The sequence below is a fragment of the Gigantopelta aegis genome, chromosome 14 (assembly GCF_016097555.1).
Source record: "Gigantopelta aegis isolate Gae_Host chromosome 14, Gae_host_genome, whole genome shotgun sequence".
Lineage (NCBI taxonomy): Eukaryota > Metazoa > Mollusca > Gastropoda > Neomphalida > Peltospiridae > Gigantopelta > Gigantopelta aegis.
The window spans coordinates 26,331,638-26,353,924 of record NC_054712.1 but is presented as its reverse complement, the minus strand read 5'-3'; the positions used below and the strand labels follow the sequence as shown (position 1 = coordinate 26,353,924).

Sequence of the window (22,287 nt, the reverse complement as noted above, 5' to 3'; positions counted from 1 at the left end):
TATCTAACGAGCGAAAGCGAGTTTGATACATTTTTAAACAATGAGTTGTGAGATAAATGGTATCTAACGGCCACGAATGTAGTATTCTCTATGTATCGTGAACAAATATATGTATTGAAATACTCGCGTTTCTTTAGTTGTTCACTGTATTATATTTAATGGTATCTAACGGCCACGAACGTAGTATTCTCTATGTATCATGAACAAATATATGTACTGAAATACTCGCGTTTCTTTAGTTGTTCACTGTATTATATTTAATGGTATCTAACGGCCACGAACGTAGTATTCTCTATGTATCGTGAACAAATATATGTATTGAAATACTCGCGTTTCTTTAGTTGTTCACTGTATTATATTTAATGGTATCTAACGGCCACGAACGTAGTATTCTCTATGTATCATGAACAAATATATGTACTGAAATACTCGCGTTTCTTTAGTTGTTCACTGTATTATATTTAATGGTATCTAACGGCCACGAATGTAGTATTCTCTATGTATCGTGAACAAATATATGTACTGAAATACTCGCGTTTCTTTAGTTGTTCACTGTATTATATTTAATGGTATCTAACGGCCACGAATGTAGTATTCTCTATGTATCGTGAACAAATATATGTACTGAAATACTCGCGTTTCTTTAGTTGTTCACTGTATTATATTTAATGGTATCTAACGGCCACGAACGTAGTATTCTCTATGTATCGTGAACAAATATATGTACTGAAATACTCGCGTTTCTTTAGTTGTTCACTATATTATATTTAATGGTATCTAACGGCCACGAACGTAGTATTCTCTATGTATCGTGAACAAATATATGTATTGAAATACTCGCGTTTCTTTAGTTGTTCACTGTATTATATTTAATGGTATCTAACGGCCACGAACGTAGTATTCTCTATGTATCATGAACAAATATATGTACTGAAATACTCGCGTTTCTTTAGTTGTTCACTGTATTATATTTAATGGTATCTAACGGCCACGAATGTAGTATTCTCTATGTATCGTGAACAAATATATGTACTGAAATACTCGCGTTTCTTTAGTTGTTCACTGTATTATATTTAATGGTATCTAACGGCCACGAATGTAGTATTCTCTATGTATCGTGAACAAATATATGTACTGAAATACTCGCGTTTCTTTAGTTGTTCACTGTATTATATTTAATGGTATCTAACGGCCACGAACGTAGTATTCTCTATGTATCGTGAACAAATATATGTATTGAAATACTCGCGTTTCTTTAGTTGTTCACTGTATTATATTTAATGGTATCTAACGGCCACGAACGTAGTATTCTCTATGTATCATGAACAAATATATGTACTGAAATACTCGCGTTTCTTTAGTTGTTCACTGTATTATATTTAATGGTATCTAACGGCCACGAATGTAGTATTCTCTATGTATCGTGAACAAATATATGTACTGAAATACTCGCGTTTCTTTAGTTGTTCACTGTATTATATTTAATGGTATCTAACGGCCACGAATGTAGTATTCTCTATGTATCGTGAACAAATATATGTACTGAAATACTCGCGTTTCTTTAGTTGTTCACTGTATTATATTTAATGGTATCTAACGGCCACGAACGTAGTATTCTCTATGTATCGTGAACAAATATATGTACTGAAATACTCGCGTTTCTTTAGTTGTTCACTATATTATATTTAATGGTATCTAACGGCCACGAACGTAGTATTCTCTATGTATCGTGAACAAATATATGTATTGAAATACTCGCGTTTCTTTAGTTGTTCACTGTATTATATTTAATGGTATCTAACGGCCACGAACGTAGTATTCTCTATGTATCATGAACAAATATATGTACTGAAATACTCGCGTTTCTTTAGTTGTTCACTGTATTATATTTAATGGTATCTAACGGCCACGAATGTAGTATTCTCTATGTATCGTGAACAAATATATGTACTGAAATACTCGCGTTTCTTTAGTTGTTCACTGTATTATATTTAATGGTATCTAACGGCCACGAACGTAGAATTCTCTATGTATCGTGAACAAATATATGTATGGAAATACTCGCGTTTCTTTAGTTGTTCACTGTATTATATTTAATGGTATCTAACGGCCACGAAAGTAGTATTCTCTATGTATCGTGAACAAATATATGTATTGAAATACTCGCGTTTCTTTAGTTGTTCACTGTATTGTATTTAATGGCAATGAAAGTTTGTTTTGTTTAATGACACCACTAGAGCACATTGATTTATTAATCATCGGCTATTGGATGTCAAACATTTGGTCAATTTGACATATAGTCTTAGAGAAGAACCCCGCTACATTTTTTTTTTCCATTAGCAGCAAGGGATCTTTTATATGCAATTTCCCACAGACAGTGAAACACATACCACGGCCTTTGACCAGTTGTGGTGCACTGGTTGGAACGAGAAAAACCAATCATCATAATTTACGGTTGTATTTGTATTTGATTTTCACATTAGTCAAAATTGTTAAAATGCCTTTCTTAAAAAGCGACATGTCATCTTTAACACAGAATATCATGAAAATACTGATTCACAATCATTTGTGATATTATATCGATATAGCCGCTGTCTTAACTGGTTACATCGACTTTCTGATTAACTTATCACAGAGAATGGAAGCTAATAAACGAGATATCTGATACGATCAGGTTCAAGAAAACATGGTAATCATTCGCATCAAGTTTATTGATATATTTATTACGCCCAGTTTTGTTTTATTGTTATTCATTTGGTTTTATATGGAAAACGATTGTGTGCAAGGCACTCGACACCAGTTTTATAACGTGTAATATTAATACGTTACTATAGTCAAGGTTACGTTCGAACATAAGCGTACGAGAGAGGGGGGTGGGGGTACTGGAGCAAAACGTCAAATTCAGCCATTCATTATATATATACATATATTCTGGACAACACTTTCCGTTTTATATGTATAGAAATGAATGTGCAGTGTAGATCATATATATAGTCTTATTTGTGGAATGCAGAATACATTTATATTGATGAATGCAGAGTGTAGGTTGTATGTATAATAAAAGAAATGTGTGTAAATCATGTATATAATAAAGAATGTTGAGTGTAGATTATATGCATACCAAGCATTCTGAGAGTACTGCTAAAGCAATACAATGTCATGTCCCCTATAGGGCCCAACAATGTTTTGTACATCATAAAGTCAGAAAAACACATTTTCGCATCTCCTAAGTTCAAGGGCAATAACTATGTCAAAATGAGTAAATAGTTATGAAAGTCACACTTGATATGTAATAGTATATGATAAAGCTACATGTAAAGTAAATCGTCAAGAAAGTCAAACTTGATATTTAATAGTACACTATAAAGCTATACGCAAAATTTCAGCTCAGTCTGTTGAGGGATTGAGGGGGAGGGGGAGTCCGGAAAACAAATTTCCGTATCCCCTATGTTCAAAGACCATAATTCGGTCAAAATGTGTAAATCGTTATAAAAGTCAAACTTGATCTCTAATGGTATTTGATAAAATTATATACCAAATTTTAGCTCAGTATCTCGAGGCATTGGGAAAAAAACCTATCCACAAAACTTTATGTGGGATAGACGGACGGACAGACTCCAGACGGGCAGACAGAAGAACGGAGATGAAATCTATAGATAACCCTTCTGGTTGGACCGATAGGGGACTAATCATGAATGTGGATTGTATTCATTGAAGTATTCAAACATAGTAGTGGAGAGTGCACATTATATGTATAATAATAACTAGGGGAGTGCAAATAATTCAAGGGGAGTGCGTATTATATGTATAATAATAACTGGGGGAGTGCAAATTATACGTATAATAATGACTGGGGAGTGCATATTCTTGGGGAGGATGGAAATCAAGAACTTACCAGTCTTAAATCCGATAGATTAACCACTACACCCCCGAGGCCGGTTACTCTCGGCTGATCACGGTTTTCGGTTAGGTATGAAGCGGAGTAATATGTCATGATGCGCCGGATGTCCGCTTTACACACAATGCCCGAATAGGTCAATAATCAACTAAATATGATTTTCTTTATTTGCGGTGACAATCTAAGTCTGATTTTAAATTACCATAAAATACAGGCGTAACAATTATTATTTTAAGGCATATATTACATATATACGATTATAATTAGTCTTGATAAACCAAGACACGTGAAAACAAGAAGCAAGGTCTACCGAGACTCCATCATGGCGTCGAAATCAGCCTAGAAGCTCCGAGTAGGTTCCATTAGACCAAATAAATTCCTATTGACGACCATAGTAACAATTCTTAATAAAACTAACAGAAGCAACGTTTCAAACCACCGGGTCAGTATATACACTGACAGTGTGGTACCTCCCATTGATAATTATTCGAAGAAACTATACTGTCACGTATCGTTTTAAGCACTTACAGGAAGTTTACAGTACCCACCGTCTGGTCCGCACAAAATGCCAGTGGAAATTTTTATTCCCACCCCAGTTACTGACAAGTACACAGTGTCACTAGTGTAATAATTGTTCACGTAATAAAACATGTGGAACTGATGGGGCATTTGTCATATTATTTGCACAAATAACCAGAGTCACATATATCCACCAATCACGGCCATAGTTACGGTTTACTCCTTAAACATTTGACCTGACTCTGACCTGACAATCACATGATTGGTACATTACAACCAGTAGGCACGACCATTGATCATTGTTTTGGTTAACCACACCACTAGAGCGCATTGATTTTGTAATCATCAGCTACTGAATGTCAAATATGTGGTAATTTTGACGTATAGTCTTGAAGAGAAAATCCGTTGGTTTTTGGGGGGTCTTTTTTGCATTAGTAGCACCATCCAACAGACAGGGTAGCACATTTCAAGACCTGGAACGAGAAATAGCTCAATGGGCTAAACAGGGGTCGATCCTAGAACGACTGCGCATCAAGCGAGCGCTTTACCACTGGGCTACATCCCGCCCCTATCAATGATAAGCTGCGATTATAACTAACCAAAAAATAATAGTGTTATTTTTATCTTTCTATGGAAATAAATGAAAAATATTCTCCATTGGAGTAATAATTATTAAAGATAATATCAGGTCCAGCATATAATACAAGCAATTTGAGTTAATTATGTGAGAAACAGTTATTCAGAACATTTTCTTTTCTTTTTAAATGTTTTCTTTCCTTCTTTTTTTTCTTCTGTTTTCTTTTCTTCTTCTATATCTTGTATAATTAAATGATGAATGTGGCTTTGCGCTGAACGGAAACTGTAGCGATGGTTAATGATCATTGATCAGCATTTCGTTTCCGCAAATCGTTGCTTGCTTTGCCATCGACTCTGCATATTGACTGAGATAATGGCCGTGTTACGTGTGTAAACGGAAGGCTTAAAGACGCGCCGGGTGTCTCTAAAATTGATCTTGACAATTTTGTATGGAATATAAGTCGAGGACGCTGTGTTCTGCTGTATCAAAATTGTCCGCTTAATTTTGTTCTGTCCCGGGACAAGCCCGTGGCTATCCAGCGACAGACCCCGGGACGGACATGCTCGAAACTCTAGTGGTATATGAGCATGTAAAGATTATTCGCACTCACTCGCACTCGCACTCTGCTGTATCCGAAACGAGTAATAAAAAGGTCCCAATTCTTTGAAATATTTAAAGGGTGAGGTAATGTATTTATGTCTGCGGTGTATCTGTTAATTGATAGGTATACTTAGCAGCTTTAGTTATATAAGTCATACTATTATTGTTGTCTGTGAGATTTGATTTAGTGTAATGCACCTTTAAATTGTGAATGTTATTTTATTGTCGCCGTCTTCATCTTGCGAGTGCGTGTGCGAATAATTTTTACATGCTCATATACCACTAGGGGGGGCGAGTTTAGAGCGCACGTCGACACGTCTAGCTTCATAGCTGTAGCGGGATGTAGCCCAGTGGTGAAACGTGCGCCTGGTGCGCGATCGGTCTAGGGTCGATCCCCGTAGGTGAGCCCATTCCTGTCAGTGCACCACGACTGATATATCGTTGTATGTAATAGCCTGTCTGTGGAATGTTTATATAAAAGATCCCTTGCTACTAATGGAAAACTGTAGCTATGTACCAAATGTTTGACATCCAATAGCCGATGATTAATAAATCATGCTCTAGTGGTGTCTTAAACAAAACAAACTTTAACTTTCTTCTTCTTCTTCTTCTACTTATTTTCTCTTCTATTTTTATTTCTCTTCTTCTTGATTGTTTACGTTATTTTCTATATTTTTAGTATATTTGTTTTCGGGAATCGTTTTTATCCTGTAATTTTTCCCCCAAATTTGTAAATAACTGTTAATGTTCAATTGCCATGGCAATATTTGCAAACATATTACGAGTTTATAAAGAAATACAAAAATCAATTATGCTTTTAAGGAAAATCTGTGTTTATTGAACAACATTCATATACAGTCTGGTATTATACGGCAGTCGATACAATGTCGAGGTCAGTATAACTTACCTAAAATTACAGGTGTTAAAACACAGTGTAACCATCACAACAACATAACTTTATTTGAACTCAGATCACATAAAATGATACATGAGCAAATAGCTAGTACTGCATGTACAATATATATTATTACAGCCCTAATAAATAAATACATACATAAATAAATAAATAAATCGATTAGCTTGGGGATTTAAATGTTTTTAAAACACAGTCAATAAATTTACAGATATTATTTAGTAACTTAATGTTCGTGCTACAAAACAGTTCACGGTATTTAACAATATGGTATATAGATGCACACTGTAACCTGCTTTATATATGAAATTTAAATTTGTGGACACACAAGTAGTAGGGGGGCCTATACCTACTACTCACACACTCTCGGTTGTAAAATGTGTTTTTATTGTATGTACAAAGGTAGTGATGCTGCTTAACGTCGTCTCCAAATGCACCATAAAACCTGATATACTAGTAGTTAATGGTTGAATACTAAATGTTACATTTAGGTCATGGCTTTAGAAGTTTGTTATTGTTTAACGACACCACTAGAGCACATTGATTTATTAATCATCGGTTATTGGATATCAATCATTTGGTAATTCTGGCATATAGTCTTCGAAAAAAACCCGCTACATTGTTCCATTAGTAGCAAAGGAATTTTTATATGCACCATCCCACAGACAGGATATCACATACCACGGGCTTTGATGTGATAGTTGTGATGCACTGGCTGGAACGAGGAATACCGACAGGGGTCAATCCTATACCGACCGCGCATCAGGCGAGCGCTTTACATCTGGACTACGTCTCTCCTCCCCACCCCTCCGATCATGGCTTTGGGCCATTCCTTCACATTTATACATTATTGTGTGTGTGTGTGTGTGTGTGTGTGTGTGTGTGTGTGTGTGTGTGTGTGTGCTTACACACCCGCTGGTGAGAACACCATTCGTTATTTTGATAACTCATACTTATTAACACATATACGTGCAATAACATTGCAAAGACATACGACTGGCTGCTCCTAGGTGATGACCAGGTCACCAATGTCATACCCAATGGAAAAAAAGAATGGTTGAATCGATCACTCCGTGACGTACAAGTTAAACCTGAAATTGACTTGTCTGTGACGCACAAGTTAACTATATGCGCAAGGGCCATAAAACAATGTATAGGTTTTCGATATAAAAGGCATTCACGTATATATATTTTTTTAAACTGGGTTTTTTTTTCAAGATATGTAAGAAATAGAATACAACATTATCCAACTCGCTTTTACTCGTTAGATACGTTTTAAAACAACTCGATAAATGGCATCTACCGGCCACTCGTGTAGTATTCTCTATGTATCAAGGCCACTCGTGTAGTATTATCTATGTATCAATATATTCATTATATATGTATGTATATGCTATCACATGTATGTATGTGTTCAAATGTCATTGGGTCTAATGCAATAAAGTATCTATCACATTGTTTTGAACCGAGAGTTTGACAGCACTTATCCTGACTATGATTAATTGGGCAGACGTTTGTGTGGATGTACCAGTTGGCTCTTAGATAGCTCTACAGACTGCCAAAACACCACGCGAATTGTAGTAGGATCGGCGCAGTGGTTAAGCCATCGGACTACATGCTGGTAGGTACAGGGTTCGCAGCCCGGTACCGGCTCCAACCCAGAGCGAGTTCTTAAGGGCTCAATGGGTAGGTGTAAGACCACGACACCCTCTTCTCTTTCACTAACCACTAACCAACTAACAACTAACTCACTGTCATGGAAAGACAGTCGAGATAGTTGAAGTGTGTGCCCAGGACAGCGTGCTTGAACCGTAATTGGATATAAGCACGAAAATAAGTTGAAATAAATGAAGTAGGTTTGAATCCCAATAATATACTCCTTTGTATCTTTTCTCTTTGAGAATGGCCAATACAGCACAAAATTGAAGTTTTGAGTAAAATTCAGTATCCGTAAAATTCTGTGATATTTGTGTGTTTTTTACAGTTCTTTACACTGTTTTTGTTTAAGTCTTGAATTTTTATATTGATGTTGATCATCACTTTATTTATTTGCATTACCATAGTTTGACACCCAATAGCCGATGTATTTCGTGCTGGGGTGTCGTTAAACATTCATTCATTCATTCATTCCCTCTTCTCTCTCACTAACTAACAACTAATCCACAGTCCTGGACAGGCACCCAGATAGCTGAGGTTTGTGCCCAGGACAGAGTGTTTGAACCCAATAGCCGATGTATTTTTCGTGCTGAGGTGTCGTTAAACGTTCATTCATTCATTCATTCATTCATTCATTCCCTCTTCTCTCTCACTAACTAACAACTAATCCACAGTCCTGGACAGGCACCCAGATAGCTGAGGTTTGTGCCTATGACAGAGTGTTTGAACCCAATAGCCGATGTATTTTTCGTGCTGAGGTGTCGTTAAACATTCATTCATTCATTCATTCATTCCCTCTTCTCTCTCACTAACTAACAACTAATCCACAGTCCTGGACAGGCACCCAGATAGCTGAGGTTTGTGCCCAGGACAGAGTGTTTGAACCCAATAGCCAATGTATTTTTCGTGCTGAAGTGTCGTTAAACATTCATTCATTCATTCCTTTGTATCTTCTCTTTTTTTCTTTTTCTTTCTTTTTCTTTTTTTCGGGGGGGGGGGGGGGGTAGGGTTATTATTATTTTTCAAATTATTTTTATTATTATAAACATTATGCACTTGATTTTTGGTGTTTTCAATAGCATAATAATGATGCCTTGGAGGGTTTCTTGTCTCATACGTTAGACCACGACGCTGACAAACATGACTAACTTTGTTAACAATGTAACAATGTTGTTAAAAATATAATAAACTAATATTACCTCTAATAATGTGATATCCTGGCATAACTAAATTAATTATAGCAATCAGAATACAAAGGAAAATGAATGTACCCATGTGAGAAAATTAATAGAGGATAAGAGTGGTCTCCATAACAAGAGCGGGATTTCTTCTTTATTTTCTATATAACGAAAGCGGGTTTCTTCTTTATTTTCTATATAACGAAAGCGAGTTTCTTTTTTTTATTACCTAACGAAAACGAGTTACAAATTTTATTATATATAACTAAAGTGGGTTTCTTCTTTTATTATCTATATAACAAAAACAGGTTTCTTCTCTTATTTTCTAACGAAAACGAGTTATGTATTTTATATATATATATGTGTGTGTGTGTGTGTATGTGTGTGTGTGTGTGTACATGTGTATGTGTATGTGTATGTGTATGTATATGTATATGTATACATATACATACAGGACCTAATCTTGCCGACGAAATTAGCGGTGTTTTTTTAAATCGAAATATTACGATTAGAACCGAGTGTAAAATTCGGAATTTTTCAGATTGAACGCAGAAACTGGCTAAAAGTTACGAAATTTACCTATATTTTTATCAAACGTCTCCCCTATATTCTGGGAAGGGAGAAGTCACTTCTCCTACTTTTTCAATTCTAGATTAGGGCCTGTATATAACGAAATCCGGTTTCTTTTTTTATTATTTATATAACGAAATCGGTTTTTTCGTTCTTATTCTTTATATAATGAAAATGGGTTTCTTTTTTCATTCTCTATATAACAAACCAACCACCTGACCAAGTGTCACAGCTATCATAATACATGTATGTCAGATACCCAACAGCCATACAAGGTACTGAGAAGCCATATTTTATATATTACATTGTTAAAATAATTAAACAAATATTAATTGGCAGTTATTATACTTAAATAAACATTACTTTCTTTCGTTCCGCAAATCGTAACGATGCAGAGATACCACACTGGTGACATCCGTCAGGATTGAAATATACTCTTCAAAAAAAGAAACGCAAAAGGGTACAAATGGGTTATAACTCCGATTTTATGTTTCCTACCGGTTCATGCTTTGTGAATATAAGGTCATTGCATGTCCCAAACACATTCCCACGGTTACATTCAATAAAACGCAGCTACTGTACAATAAAGTTCCAAAATGTGAATATTCGCAAAAACGCAGCCACGTGCAAACCATGTCACCACTGCACGTGCGTTGTCTGCACGTGCAACATGAACACCGACAGTATAAAAGTGCAGGGTGTTCGCTTGCCTGGCCTCTGTATCTGGCCGACAGTTGACAATCCAGGACATGCCACGTCTCAGTGAACCGCAGAGAAACAATGCCATCGGCCGACTAGACGCAGGCGAATCCAGAACGGCCGTTGCCAGGGCATTCCATGTGTCCCCAAGCACCATCTCCAGACTGTGGGACCGTTACCAGCAACATGGATCAACACGTGACCTCCCTAGATCCGGTCGACCACGGGTCACTACCCCCGGGCAGGACCGCTACATCCGGGTACGCCACCTTCGGGAACGATTGACTACTGCCACCTCCACAGCCGCAGCAATACCAGGTTTGCGCAGGATATCCGACCAGACCGTACGGAACCGCCTACGTGAGGTAGGAATTCGTGCCAGACGTCCAGTTCGAGGTGTCATCTTAACACCACAACACCGTCGACTCCGACTGCAGTGGTGCCAGATTCATCGACAATGGCCTCAACTGCGATGGAGACAGGTGTGGTTCAGTGACGAGTCCCGATTTCTGCTCCGACGTCATGATGGAAGATGTCGCGTGTATAGGCGTCGTGGTGAACGTTATGCGGCAAACTGCGTGCAGGAAGTGGACAGATTCGGCGGGGGTAGTGTCATGGTGTGGGCAGCCATCTCACACACTGGCAGAACTGACCTGGTCCACGTGCAGGGCAACCTGAATGCACAGGGCTACATTGATACACAGGGCTACACATCGTTCCAGTTATGGCCAACGCCAACGCAGTGTTCCAACATGACAACGCCAGGCCTCACACAGCACGTCTCACAACGGCTTTCCTACAGAACAACAACATTAATGTCCTTCCTTGGCCATCGATATCACCGGATTTGAACCCAATTGAGAATCTATGGGACGAGTTGGACCGACGCCTCCGACAGCGACAACCACAGCCCCAGACCCTGCCCGAGCTGGCAGCAGCCTTGCAGGCCGAGTGGGCCACCATCCCCCGGGACGTCATCCGTACTCTGGTTGCTTCAATGGGCAGGCGGTGCCAGGCAGTTGTCAACACACGCGGAGGCCACACCCGGTATTGACTCCAGATGACCTTGACCTTGGTGGTGTGTCCTATTACTTACTCATAATGGACTAGAGTGAATTGTGAACAATCCTGCAACATTTGGTAATTATCGGACTCACCATTCAATAATTAAATCAATTCTCCAAATGTTACGACAATGTGGTTTTGCGTTTCTTCTTTTGAAGAGTATATATACTAATTTGAATATTTCTTAATTACAAATCTTACCGATCTATCCAAGACCACGCGTAGAGTTTTCACGAGCGGGGATTCTGACTTCGGAATTACGAGAGACATGTAGCGGTTACGGGAACTCCCGAAGATCTTCAGCGAGAAGCCTTGGTGGCCATCCACCTCTACCACGTCACTTCCGTACGCCGCCAGATCAAAATGGAGATTCTGCACGCGACGTTCCGGAAGCGGAACTTGGGGTTGGTCCATCCGTTCAAGGGCCGCTACTGCTCCGTAGGCGTTGCAGGAATGCTGCTCGAACTCGTCGCTGAGGCCGAGCAGACGAACTGCCTGTCCGTTCGCGCCATCACAAGCGACGATCAGACACCGACCAGGCATGTTTTCTGTCTCCTTGATGCTTTCCTGGCCAAACTGGGGAAAAAACAAAGAAGAGAAATTGTTTTTAAAGTTTTACTGTACATAGCCAGAATATATTATTTGATTATTTTTGTTGTTTTTATTGTTGCCAATTTATATATTGGAGGGTTTGAGATCTGAAATATGGACACTTGTTTTTTTGTTTTTGTTGTTGTTGTTGTTGATGATTTTTTTTTGTGGGGAGGGCTGATTTCCACCCTCTCTCTCTCTCTCTCTCTCTCTCTCTCTCTCTCTCTCTCTCTCTCTCTCTCTCTCTCTCTCTCTCTCTCTCTCTCTCTCTCTCTCTCTCTGTATGTGTGGGTTGTGTGTGTGTGTGTGTGTGTGTGTGTGTGTGTGTGTGTGTGTGTGTGTGTGTGTGTTGTGGTTATAATTTTTAATTTTATATTTTTGGGTTGGGTGGGTTTTTTGTTTTTTTTGACGGGTTGCATTTCTTAAATACAGGATTGAAAATTAGCAGTCGCCCGGTCGCCCGTGGCAACCTTTATTGGCTAAGGGCGACTAAGAAGTTTGCAAAGGTAGTCCGTTGGGCGGCTGTTGATTTTAGGGTTTGGCAAGTATGGTACCGGTTAAAAAAGAAACGCTATTCATTGCTGTGGTAAAAAGGAATCATATTTTATTACCTTACATTATTCTGGGACAAAATCAAAATATATCTTGTAGTTTTTAATTTAACATATATTTTGGTGAAAAAAAACAAAAAACTTTTTTTTGTTACAAATTTATTTTTCTTTTGAAATTTATTTTATTAGTAGCCTACTACTGTAGCATTTACAATAACCTAATTAAACGCACACATGTGTGTGCCTCGTCTATAGGAGGACAGTCAGTCCCGTGGAAATCCTTTACTGGCGATTTTACACCGTTGCATCACCATAAAATTGATTTCGTCCCTTAAATGTTTATATGATAAAGCATTCGCAATTCTACATTTATTCTCTTTGTACTGCCTTATTTTATTGTTTACTTCAAAGACAATACAAGTCAAGCTGCATACCTTGACTGTTCTAGCATTTTGTCTTCACATCTGTATTAAAAATAAGATTTAATGTGTAATTTGTAAAGAAACATTTTAATTTTTATTGGATTTCTTTTTTCAAAAAGTGTTATTTTAGCTGTTATGGGTTTAAAACTTAAGAACATGTTTTTATATGAATTTAAACTTTATTCATTATGAAGTTACATGCCAATTCATCGGTTTCCTTTTGAAGCAAACGGACTATATACGATGAGCACATGGTTAGTATTCAACAAAGAACATTCTACTTTTGATTTTGGCTGTGCGGTTAAATTTTAATGTGATAATTGGCGGGCTAGTTGAATTTGAGAAGGGCCAGTAAGATGTTTCTTTAACTGATCCTGCTGGCGACCGTGGTTTTCATGTTAATTTTCAACCCTGTAAATATTATATATATATATATATATATATATGTATATTATTTTTAGATGTTTTCTTTGTTTTGTTTTTGTTTTTGTTCTCTTTTGTTTTTGTTTTATTTTTGTTGCATGTATTTTGTTGTTGTTGTTTTTTCTGCTCATGTCGTTTGTGGTCAATGCTGGTCCTGTTAATAGTCAAGAGGTTGGGTGGGTTTTTGTTTGGTTTTGGGGTTTGTATTTTTTTTTTTGGGGGGGGGGGTCTGGGGGTATTGTGGGGAAAAACGATGTCCTATGCACTGCGTTGCAACAGTTTTGTGGCTGATTTCTCAGCTGCGATTACGCCTTTCGCTCAGCAGACGACAGCGAACAGCAGGGCATGTGGTGGGTAGGTGTTAAACAGTACGATCGTAACTGTACTCTCGGTTTCCGATGTAGCCGCTTTTATTTAGTTTCCACAAATATTGCAATTTACGTAATCATAGAATGACACCGTATCTACAGATGGCGCAAGCACTATTGTAATAACTCTATTAAACTGACCACAGAACACTGTGTTGACACCAGCCTAAGTTGTGTAGTGGTTAAGTCACAGGACTTAAGGCTGGTAGGTACTGGGTTCAAATCCCAACAACTTAATGGGTAAGGCCACTACGTCGACTTCTCTCACTAACTACTAACCACTAACACACTGTCCTGGACAGACCGATAGTTGTGTGTGTGTGTGTGTGTGTGTGTGTGTGTGTGTGTGTGCGCGCGCGCGTGTGCGTGTGCGTGCGTGCGCGTGTGTATGTGTTCAGGACAGCGTGCTTAAACTTTAACTGGATATAAGCTCGGAAATAGGCATACATGAAAGGTACTGTGTTCAGCGTTTTATTATGCCAACCACAAACACACTGGATGCATAGTAAAAGTTAAATGTTTATTTTGTTTAAGATTTCAAGATTTTCTTAAAGATTTATTAAACAACACTCAGACACATTACAATGTGTAACAAGAGGACATTTTCAAATACATAATTAACATACATAACAAGAACAGGCGTCAACATAGAAGTATCTATAATTAACAGAACACAAGATATGCAAACAAAATAGCTAAAAGATGCGGAGAAACGTCAATTCACAAGACAAGATAATCTTTTAATAAATATAGCTAGTTTTTTTAATAATGGTGCATTACATAATGACAGCATACCTTTCATTTTAAAAACGCTAGGATTAATTCTATAATATTGTTTTATATATTTTCTTCTAATGTTTTCAATATTATAATTTTTACAATTAAATAAATAATGGTATTCATCTCCAATATCGGTATTACAAAGTTTGCATATTCTATTTTCTCTAGGAACGTTAAACCATCTGCCAGTTTCGATTGGTAATCTTAAATTTGACGTTCGCAATTTAGTTATCCAGCATTTATTTTGGTATGATAATCTCGAGAAATAGGTTTCGAAATAAAATTCTTGTTTTAAATAATGTATAAAATTGACCCCTAGAAGAGTTTGTAATTTCCGAGAACCACTGTTGTATAAATTGATCACCGAGGTTTTGTTTTAATTCTTGTTTATACGATTTGAAATCATTATTTTAATTGGTATAGATGTACTCCATTCCCGAGTTATCGAAAATACTTCTTATGAATTTCAACTATTTAAATTGATTTCCTTCACCACTGTTTAAAGAACACATTAATTTATATAAAACACTACTAAGTTTATTTTCGTCTTTAACCAGTTTACTTCAAAATGACACCATTCCAGAGGAGATCCTTGAAGCATTTTAAAAATATCTTCAAGATCATTTAGAAATATTGAAAATAAAAAAAGTAAAACATTTTTCCCCTGCCTCACGCCTGTTAGACAAGGAAAAAAATAAGATTTCTTATTATTAATTTCAACGCATGATTTAATGTTTCTATACAAATTAAAAATTATTTTGAAACATTTACCTTTAATCTTACATTTTTGTAATTTTCTCCATAGCCAGACAGAGTCAAAAGCCTTTCGAAAATCAACAAAAGTACAGTATACGTTTTTACCAAACGACAGATATATCGACAGTAAAACATGCATACAATATATGTTATCGCTCGTTGAATGACCTTTGCGAAATCCAGCCTGATTCCTGTTTATTTACTTCAGTAGCAAAAAGGTTTAGTCTGTTATTAATAATGGCAGTAAACAGTTTACCAACACAACTGATTATAGTTGTCGGGATCCTGTGGGTTACCTTTATTTTTATATATTGGTTTAATTATCCCCACTGTCCAGCTGTCTGGTATGATACCCGTGTCTAATATAATATTAAACAACCTAAAATAGACTGGGATTAACAGAGGAGAAGATTTTTTTAGATATTCGTTAAGTATTCCATCAGCACCTGGAGCTTTGTTATTTTTTAACTAAGATTGTTTCAGATATTTCATTTATGTCAAATATCCGGATTTTTTTCCAAATTCGCTATCAATATTTTTTTTTGAAGCAACCATTTCTGAATATATTTTAAAATTTCTATATTTTTAAATCTCGAGTTTATTAAACAGAGTTTATCATTCTGCATCATCCATTGCAACCTGAATTATCGACTGTTTCGTGCTATTACTAAGACGTGTGTTTATTGGCTGTATTTGTCAACAGCCGACCAATAAAAATGTTGTTGACAATCGAATAAACTGAAGCCATGTATGAAATTTGTCTTACTATATTTTAAAGATATTTCAAGTATCATATATTAATTACTACGGGATAAACATCGGGTCCATGGCGATACATGCAACTTCGTCACGGTGTATAAACACCTGAACATATAACACAACACTTGCGATAGTAAGAAAACGAAAGAAACGGATCCACAATTCTCTTCTCAAGTTCTTTTCGTATGCTTTCACGTGCAACATTTCACTAAATACTATTTGGCTACCAGTAATCTGTGACACATTCATGATATTAATATTAATTAATTAATATACCTACCGAACGTGTTTTATTCAAGTAAGTTAAACAATAAACAATGTAAATTTTTAAACACCAATGTTAGATTTTGCCGCGAAAAGTAATACTCTAATAGTAAAGTAAGCGTAACGCAGAACGATAGCCAGTCTTAATATAGGTACCAGACGTTTCGTCCCCGATTCAGTTTACCACAAATTAGTTCGACCCCACTGATGAAATAGTGCAAATGTGGCAAGGTACCAACATTTGCTAATAAAGTGGGGCTTTATGGGGTTTTTTGGTGATGATTTTTGATGTTTGGTGTGTGTGTGTGTGTGCGTGCGTGTGTGTGTGCGTGCGTGTGTGTGTGTGTGTGTTTGTGCGTGTGTGTGTGTGTGTGTGTGCGTGTGTGTGTGTGTGTGTGTGTGTGTGTGTGTGATAATGCTGTTAATTGCTGTACTAGATATAGTAACATTATTTACACTGATGAATATATTTATCATGTTTTGTAAACTAGACAAGCCATAAAGTAGGGCTATGCTTAAAAATTATGTGAATTGATTTATACTTTTATTATTGAATGCATAACATTCCAATACATATATTTTTAGTATTGTTATGTATCTCTTTGGTTGTTAAATATGTCAAATATTGCACTGTTTAAATATTTGTGTTTTATATTTTTGAAAATGGCGTTTCCTCGTGCTTTAAACATGGACAGAACTCTCTGGCGAAGTCAAGGGTTGTGCCCACGACAGGCGTGCTTGAACAGTTCTCTGATGGAAGCATATAAAAAATTACCCACACCCACACAGTCATTGCAGGCAGTTACTGACTATAGTTCCGGATGTATGTACTTTTTTGGTATTAATTTCTCAGTCTAGCCACTGCACCACGACTGCTATATCAAAGGCAGTGGCATGTGCTATCCTGTCTGTGGGATGGTGAACCCATTGCTACCAATAGAAAAATGTAGCGGGTTTCCTCTCTAAGACTATATGTCAAAATTATGAAATAACCGATGATTATAAATCAATCTGCTCTAGTGGTGTCGTTAAACAAAACAAACTAACTTTCTAATCGCATAATGGGAACGCCCCTTATAGACAAGCTCTAGTCTACTTTTTCGTATGATTTAGGGTGTTAAATTTTGTTTTGTTTAACGACACCACTAGAGTACACTGATTTACACTTGGTAATTCTGACATATAGTCATGGAGCGAAAACCCGCTACATTTTTCCATTAGTAGCAAGGGATCTTTTGTATGCACTATTCCACAGACAGGATAGCACATACCACGGTATTTGATATACCAGTCGTGGTGCACTGGCTGGAACGACAAATAGCCTACTGGATCCACCGACGGGGATTGATCCATTACCACTGGTCTACGTTCCGCCCTGCCTGTTTCAGTGTGTATATCACCAAATCGAATCCCATATACGACAATAGTAGCATACGTGTATGTGGCTTAAACTCCTACAAACAGCATATGAATTGACATATACACCACGGATACATGTACTACCACCTCTCACCTTAAAGTAGATCAGACATAACGGGCAGCGTCTATGACTACCCAAGTTTCACACACAAAATTGTCATGTGAAATTTTTTAGTAGGACCTCGCACATGTTTCAAGCACAATTATAGTTTGTACATTGACAACACTAGTTCAAATTAAATTACTGGAATTTACTAACCAGATGAAACAATCACACACTTTCATATTTATCACCAATGGCAGGACTGGTAGCCTCAACTGTTATATGAAAAGTCGGGTGCATCTCGAACTTTGACCCAGCCGGATGTTATTTGGTTTAGTACTACATCCACTCTATTGTAACTTTATCCAATTATGTTACAGGTTTGTAGATTAGATTAATAGTTGCAGACCCTAGTTTCAATCAGTAAAATTGGATATTAAGTTTAGTTAATCTACAAACCTGTAACCTGGATAAAATTACAAAAGGGTGACGTTGAAACGGGGAAATATCCTTTAAAATAGACTAAAACTCCACTCCATAACCGCTGCTTCTCAGACGTACGTGCCCTTTTTGTCTTGGACCCCCCCCCCCCCCATCAGAAAAGCTGGATCCGCTCCAGTGCACTCGTTCTCAGCCATCAGCGAACTCCGCGATGTTTTATCATCACCATCGACTCTGTGAGATCAGCTGCCTACTAATCTCAAACCACAGTTTTATTTCTAAGTCACAGCTTCTTATTACTGCCAGCGCAGAAATCCTTATAAATAATTTGTAGCCATAAATGATATAGTGCAAAGATGCACTGAAATAAACTGTGTGTGTGTGTGTGTGTGTGTGTGTGTGTGTGTGTGTGTGTGTGTGTGTGTGTGTGTGTGTGTGTTTACGAAGCCGGGGGGGGGGGGTCTTTTTTATTACACGAAAATGTGTAGGTATTGTAAATGCATGCAGTTACAAGTGTGTAAGACAAAAATATGCTTTGTAAATTCGGGCCTCGTGTTTGTTTGTATTTTGTTGTTGTTGTTGCATGTCTTCCGTCAATCTAATTAAAATTAGCTCCACTATTACATGTGGGTCTTCCGTGTCTCACAGTTGGTATATCAAAAGTCGTGAAACATAGTGTGTTATATAGTAGTGGTGTGAGCACACACAAGCTACTCCTACCGATACAAGCAGAAAGGGATATTTTATTCGCACTTCCCCTTCACATGACAGTACGTACCACAGCCTTTGATATACCAGTCACGGGACACTGGTTATAATGGGAAAACACAAAACACGGAGGGCGATTGATTCTGCTATCCATCACATATGAAGCAAGCGCTCTATCACTGGGTTACATCCTGCTCCAACATCAAGGGATACAGGATACATCACGGCGTTTGATATAACAGTCGTGAGGTACTGGTTGGAACAGGAAAACCCCCATAAGGTACATCGAGGGCGATTGGTCTTGTGACCTTTCGCACCCCAGACGACTGACAGGTCATTTATGGTCATGAATACATAAATGATCCAATCGTGTTTCTTCTGTCACACTTTAAACCACCTGTACCAACGACCGTGTGTTTTATTTACAATGTGCTGGGTTTTGCACTGTGCGCCATATCTTTCTATACCAAATATACTTATTGTGATATCAAAATAAAATATTTAATTTCTGTTGAATTATTCCTTGATTATATTACATGTATGTACAATTGCCGTTTTGTCATTAAAAGCACAAATATTTCGCCTGTTTAATTTAAAGATCATGTCCTGGAAAAAACTCAAATTGCTTCAAGGGATGACCCAGGATTACATCACGGCGTTTGGGGGGGGGGGGGGAAAAACCCCATAAGGGGGGGGGGGGGGGGGGGTTGAGGGGCAGGGTGTCCAGGAGAATGTGTTTGAATCTAAAGTATCATAATCAATTAAAGTGAAATTTAAATAAAATTGACAAATATAAAAGTCCAACAAAAGCTACATATAATTATATAATTCGAAACTACTGTGTTGTCATCTGAAAGAATGACAACACAGAAAACTAGTACTCCCTTGTGTTTGTCTTAGGCTTTGTTAAGCTAGCTATTACAGTTATTGGGTACCAGCAACTGGTACATGTACATCAAAGATCGTGATGTGTACTATCCTGTCCATTGAAAATTGAATATAAAATATCATTATTATTATGTGATCCTTTGTAGTGCATTCCCTTGTGGTGCGATCCCTTGCCACGTGACTCCGTGGGATGCGATCACTTGTCATGTGACTCTTTGTAATACGATCACTTGTCATGCGATCCCTTGTCACGTGACTCCTTGTCACGCGATCCCTTGTCACATGATTCTTTGTGATGCGATCCCTTGTGACGCGATCCTTGTCACGTGACTCCTTGTGATGCGATCCCTAGCCACGCGATCCCCTGTTATATGATTCCTTATGATGCGATCCCTTGTGACGCGATCCCTTGTCATGTGACTCCTTGTAATGCGATCCCTTGTCATGTGACTCCTTGTGGTGCGATTCCTAGTCATGCGATCCCCTGCTATATGACTCTTTATGATGCGATCCCTTGTGACGCGATCCCTTGTCATGTGACTCCTTGTGGTACGATCCCTTGTCATGTGACTCCTTGTGTTGCGATCACTTGTCATGTGACTCCTTGTGGTGCGATCCCTTGCCATGTGACTCCTTGGGGTGCGATCTCTAATCATGCGATCCCCTGTCATATGACTCCTTATGAAGCGATCATTTGTGACGCGATCCCTTGTCATATGACTCCTTGTGATGCGATCCCTTGCCATGTGACTCCTTGTGATGCGATCCCTTGTCATGTGACGCCATCCCTTGTTATGTGACGCCTGACGCCTTGTGACGCGATCTCTCGTCATGTGACGCCTTGTGGTGCAATCTTTTGTCATGTGACTCCTTGTGGTGCGATCCCTAGTCATGCGATACCCTGTTATATGACTAATTATGATGCGATCCCTTGTGACACGATCCCTTGTCATGTTATCCCTTGTCATGTGACTCCTTGTGATGCGACCCTTGTCATGCGATCCTCTTGTCATGTGACTCCCTTGTGATTTGATCCCTTGTCATGTGATCCCTTTTCATGTGACTCCTTGTCATGCGATCCCTTGTCATGTGACTCCTTGTCATACGATTCCTTGTCATGCGATCCCTTGGCATGCGATCCCTTTTCATGTGACTCCTTGTCATGCGATCCGTTGTCATGTGACTCCTTGTCATGCGATCTCGTCATGCAATCCCTTGTCATGTGACTCAATGTGATGCGATCCCTTGTCATGTGACTCCTGCAATCCCATGTGACTCGATGTGATGTGATCCCTTGTCATGTGTCCCTTGTGGTGCGACTAGTCAAAGGCTGGATCCTCATAACTGGACAGATGAGCAGAGCGTAGCCCAATGGTAAAACGCTCGTCTGATGCGTGGTCAGTCTAGGATCGATCCCATTGGACACTTTCTCGCTCAAGCCAGTGTACCACGACTGGTATTTTAAAGGCCGAGGTATATGCTATCCTGTCTGTGGGATGGTGCATATAAACACCCCTTGCTACTAATGGAAAACTGTTGCGGTTTCCCTCTCTAAAATTATATATCAGAATTACCAAATGTGTTGTTCATTTAAGGTGTAAGGCCACTATACCGACTCCTCTCTCACTAACCACTAACAATTAACCATTAACCCTCTATCCTGGACAGACAGCCTAGATAGCTGAGGTGTGTGCCCAGGGCAGGGTGCTTGAACCTTAATTGGATATAAACACAACAATAAGTATAAATGAAATGTAGTGGCAGTGGATTTCCTCTTTCATTTTTTTTTTAGACGAAGTGACGAAATAATCACACGTGACATACTAAAGCACCCAGGGTTTCAAAACGTTTCTGTGGGATCACTAAACAAAAATCTCTTTCTTTGCCGATAATTTTTTCTGTATTTTAATAACTGTTTTTTTTTTAAAGTATCTGTGATCCTGAAGCTTACGGGTATTAACTATCATTACGAAATTCAGCCGTGTTTCTCTGAATCTCCGCTACCGTCTTTGCGACGTAATTACGAAAAAGATAAATGACTTGCTAGTGTCGCAACATGAGACTACATTTTTCATCTAGCCTTCCAATTAGTGTGTACACACGTCAGAAAGCTATATGTCGGGTTTGGTTTGTGGTTTTCTTTCTTTCTTTTTGCATCATGGACATCGTTTTTGTTGGGCTACGTCAGTGCGCACACGT

The 22,287-nt window shown here is 38.1% G+C and overlaps 1 protein-coding gene across 1 annotated transcript in view; it reads right to left on the bottom strand.

The window, feature by feature from the left end:
• LOC121388276 overlaps positions 1-22,287 on the bottom strand; it is a 92,007-nt gene that overhangs the window by 7,624 nt on the left and 62,096 nt on the right. Inside the window, exon 2 of the mRNA XM_041519554.1 lies at positions 11,877-12,251. Coding sequence (XP_041375488.1) covers positions 11,877-12,251 — 375 coding nt within the window. The remainder of the gene's footprint in view (positions 1-11,876; positions 12,252-22,287) is intronic.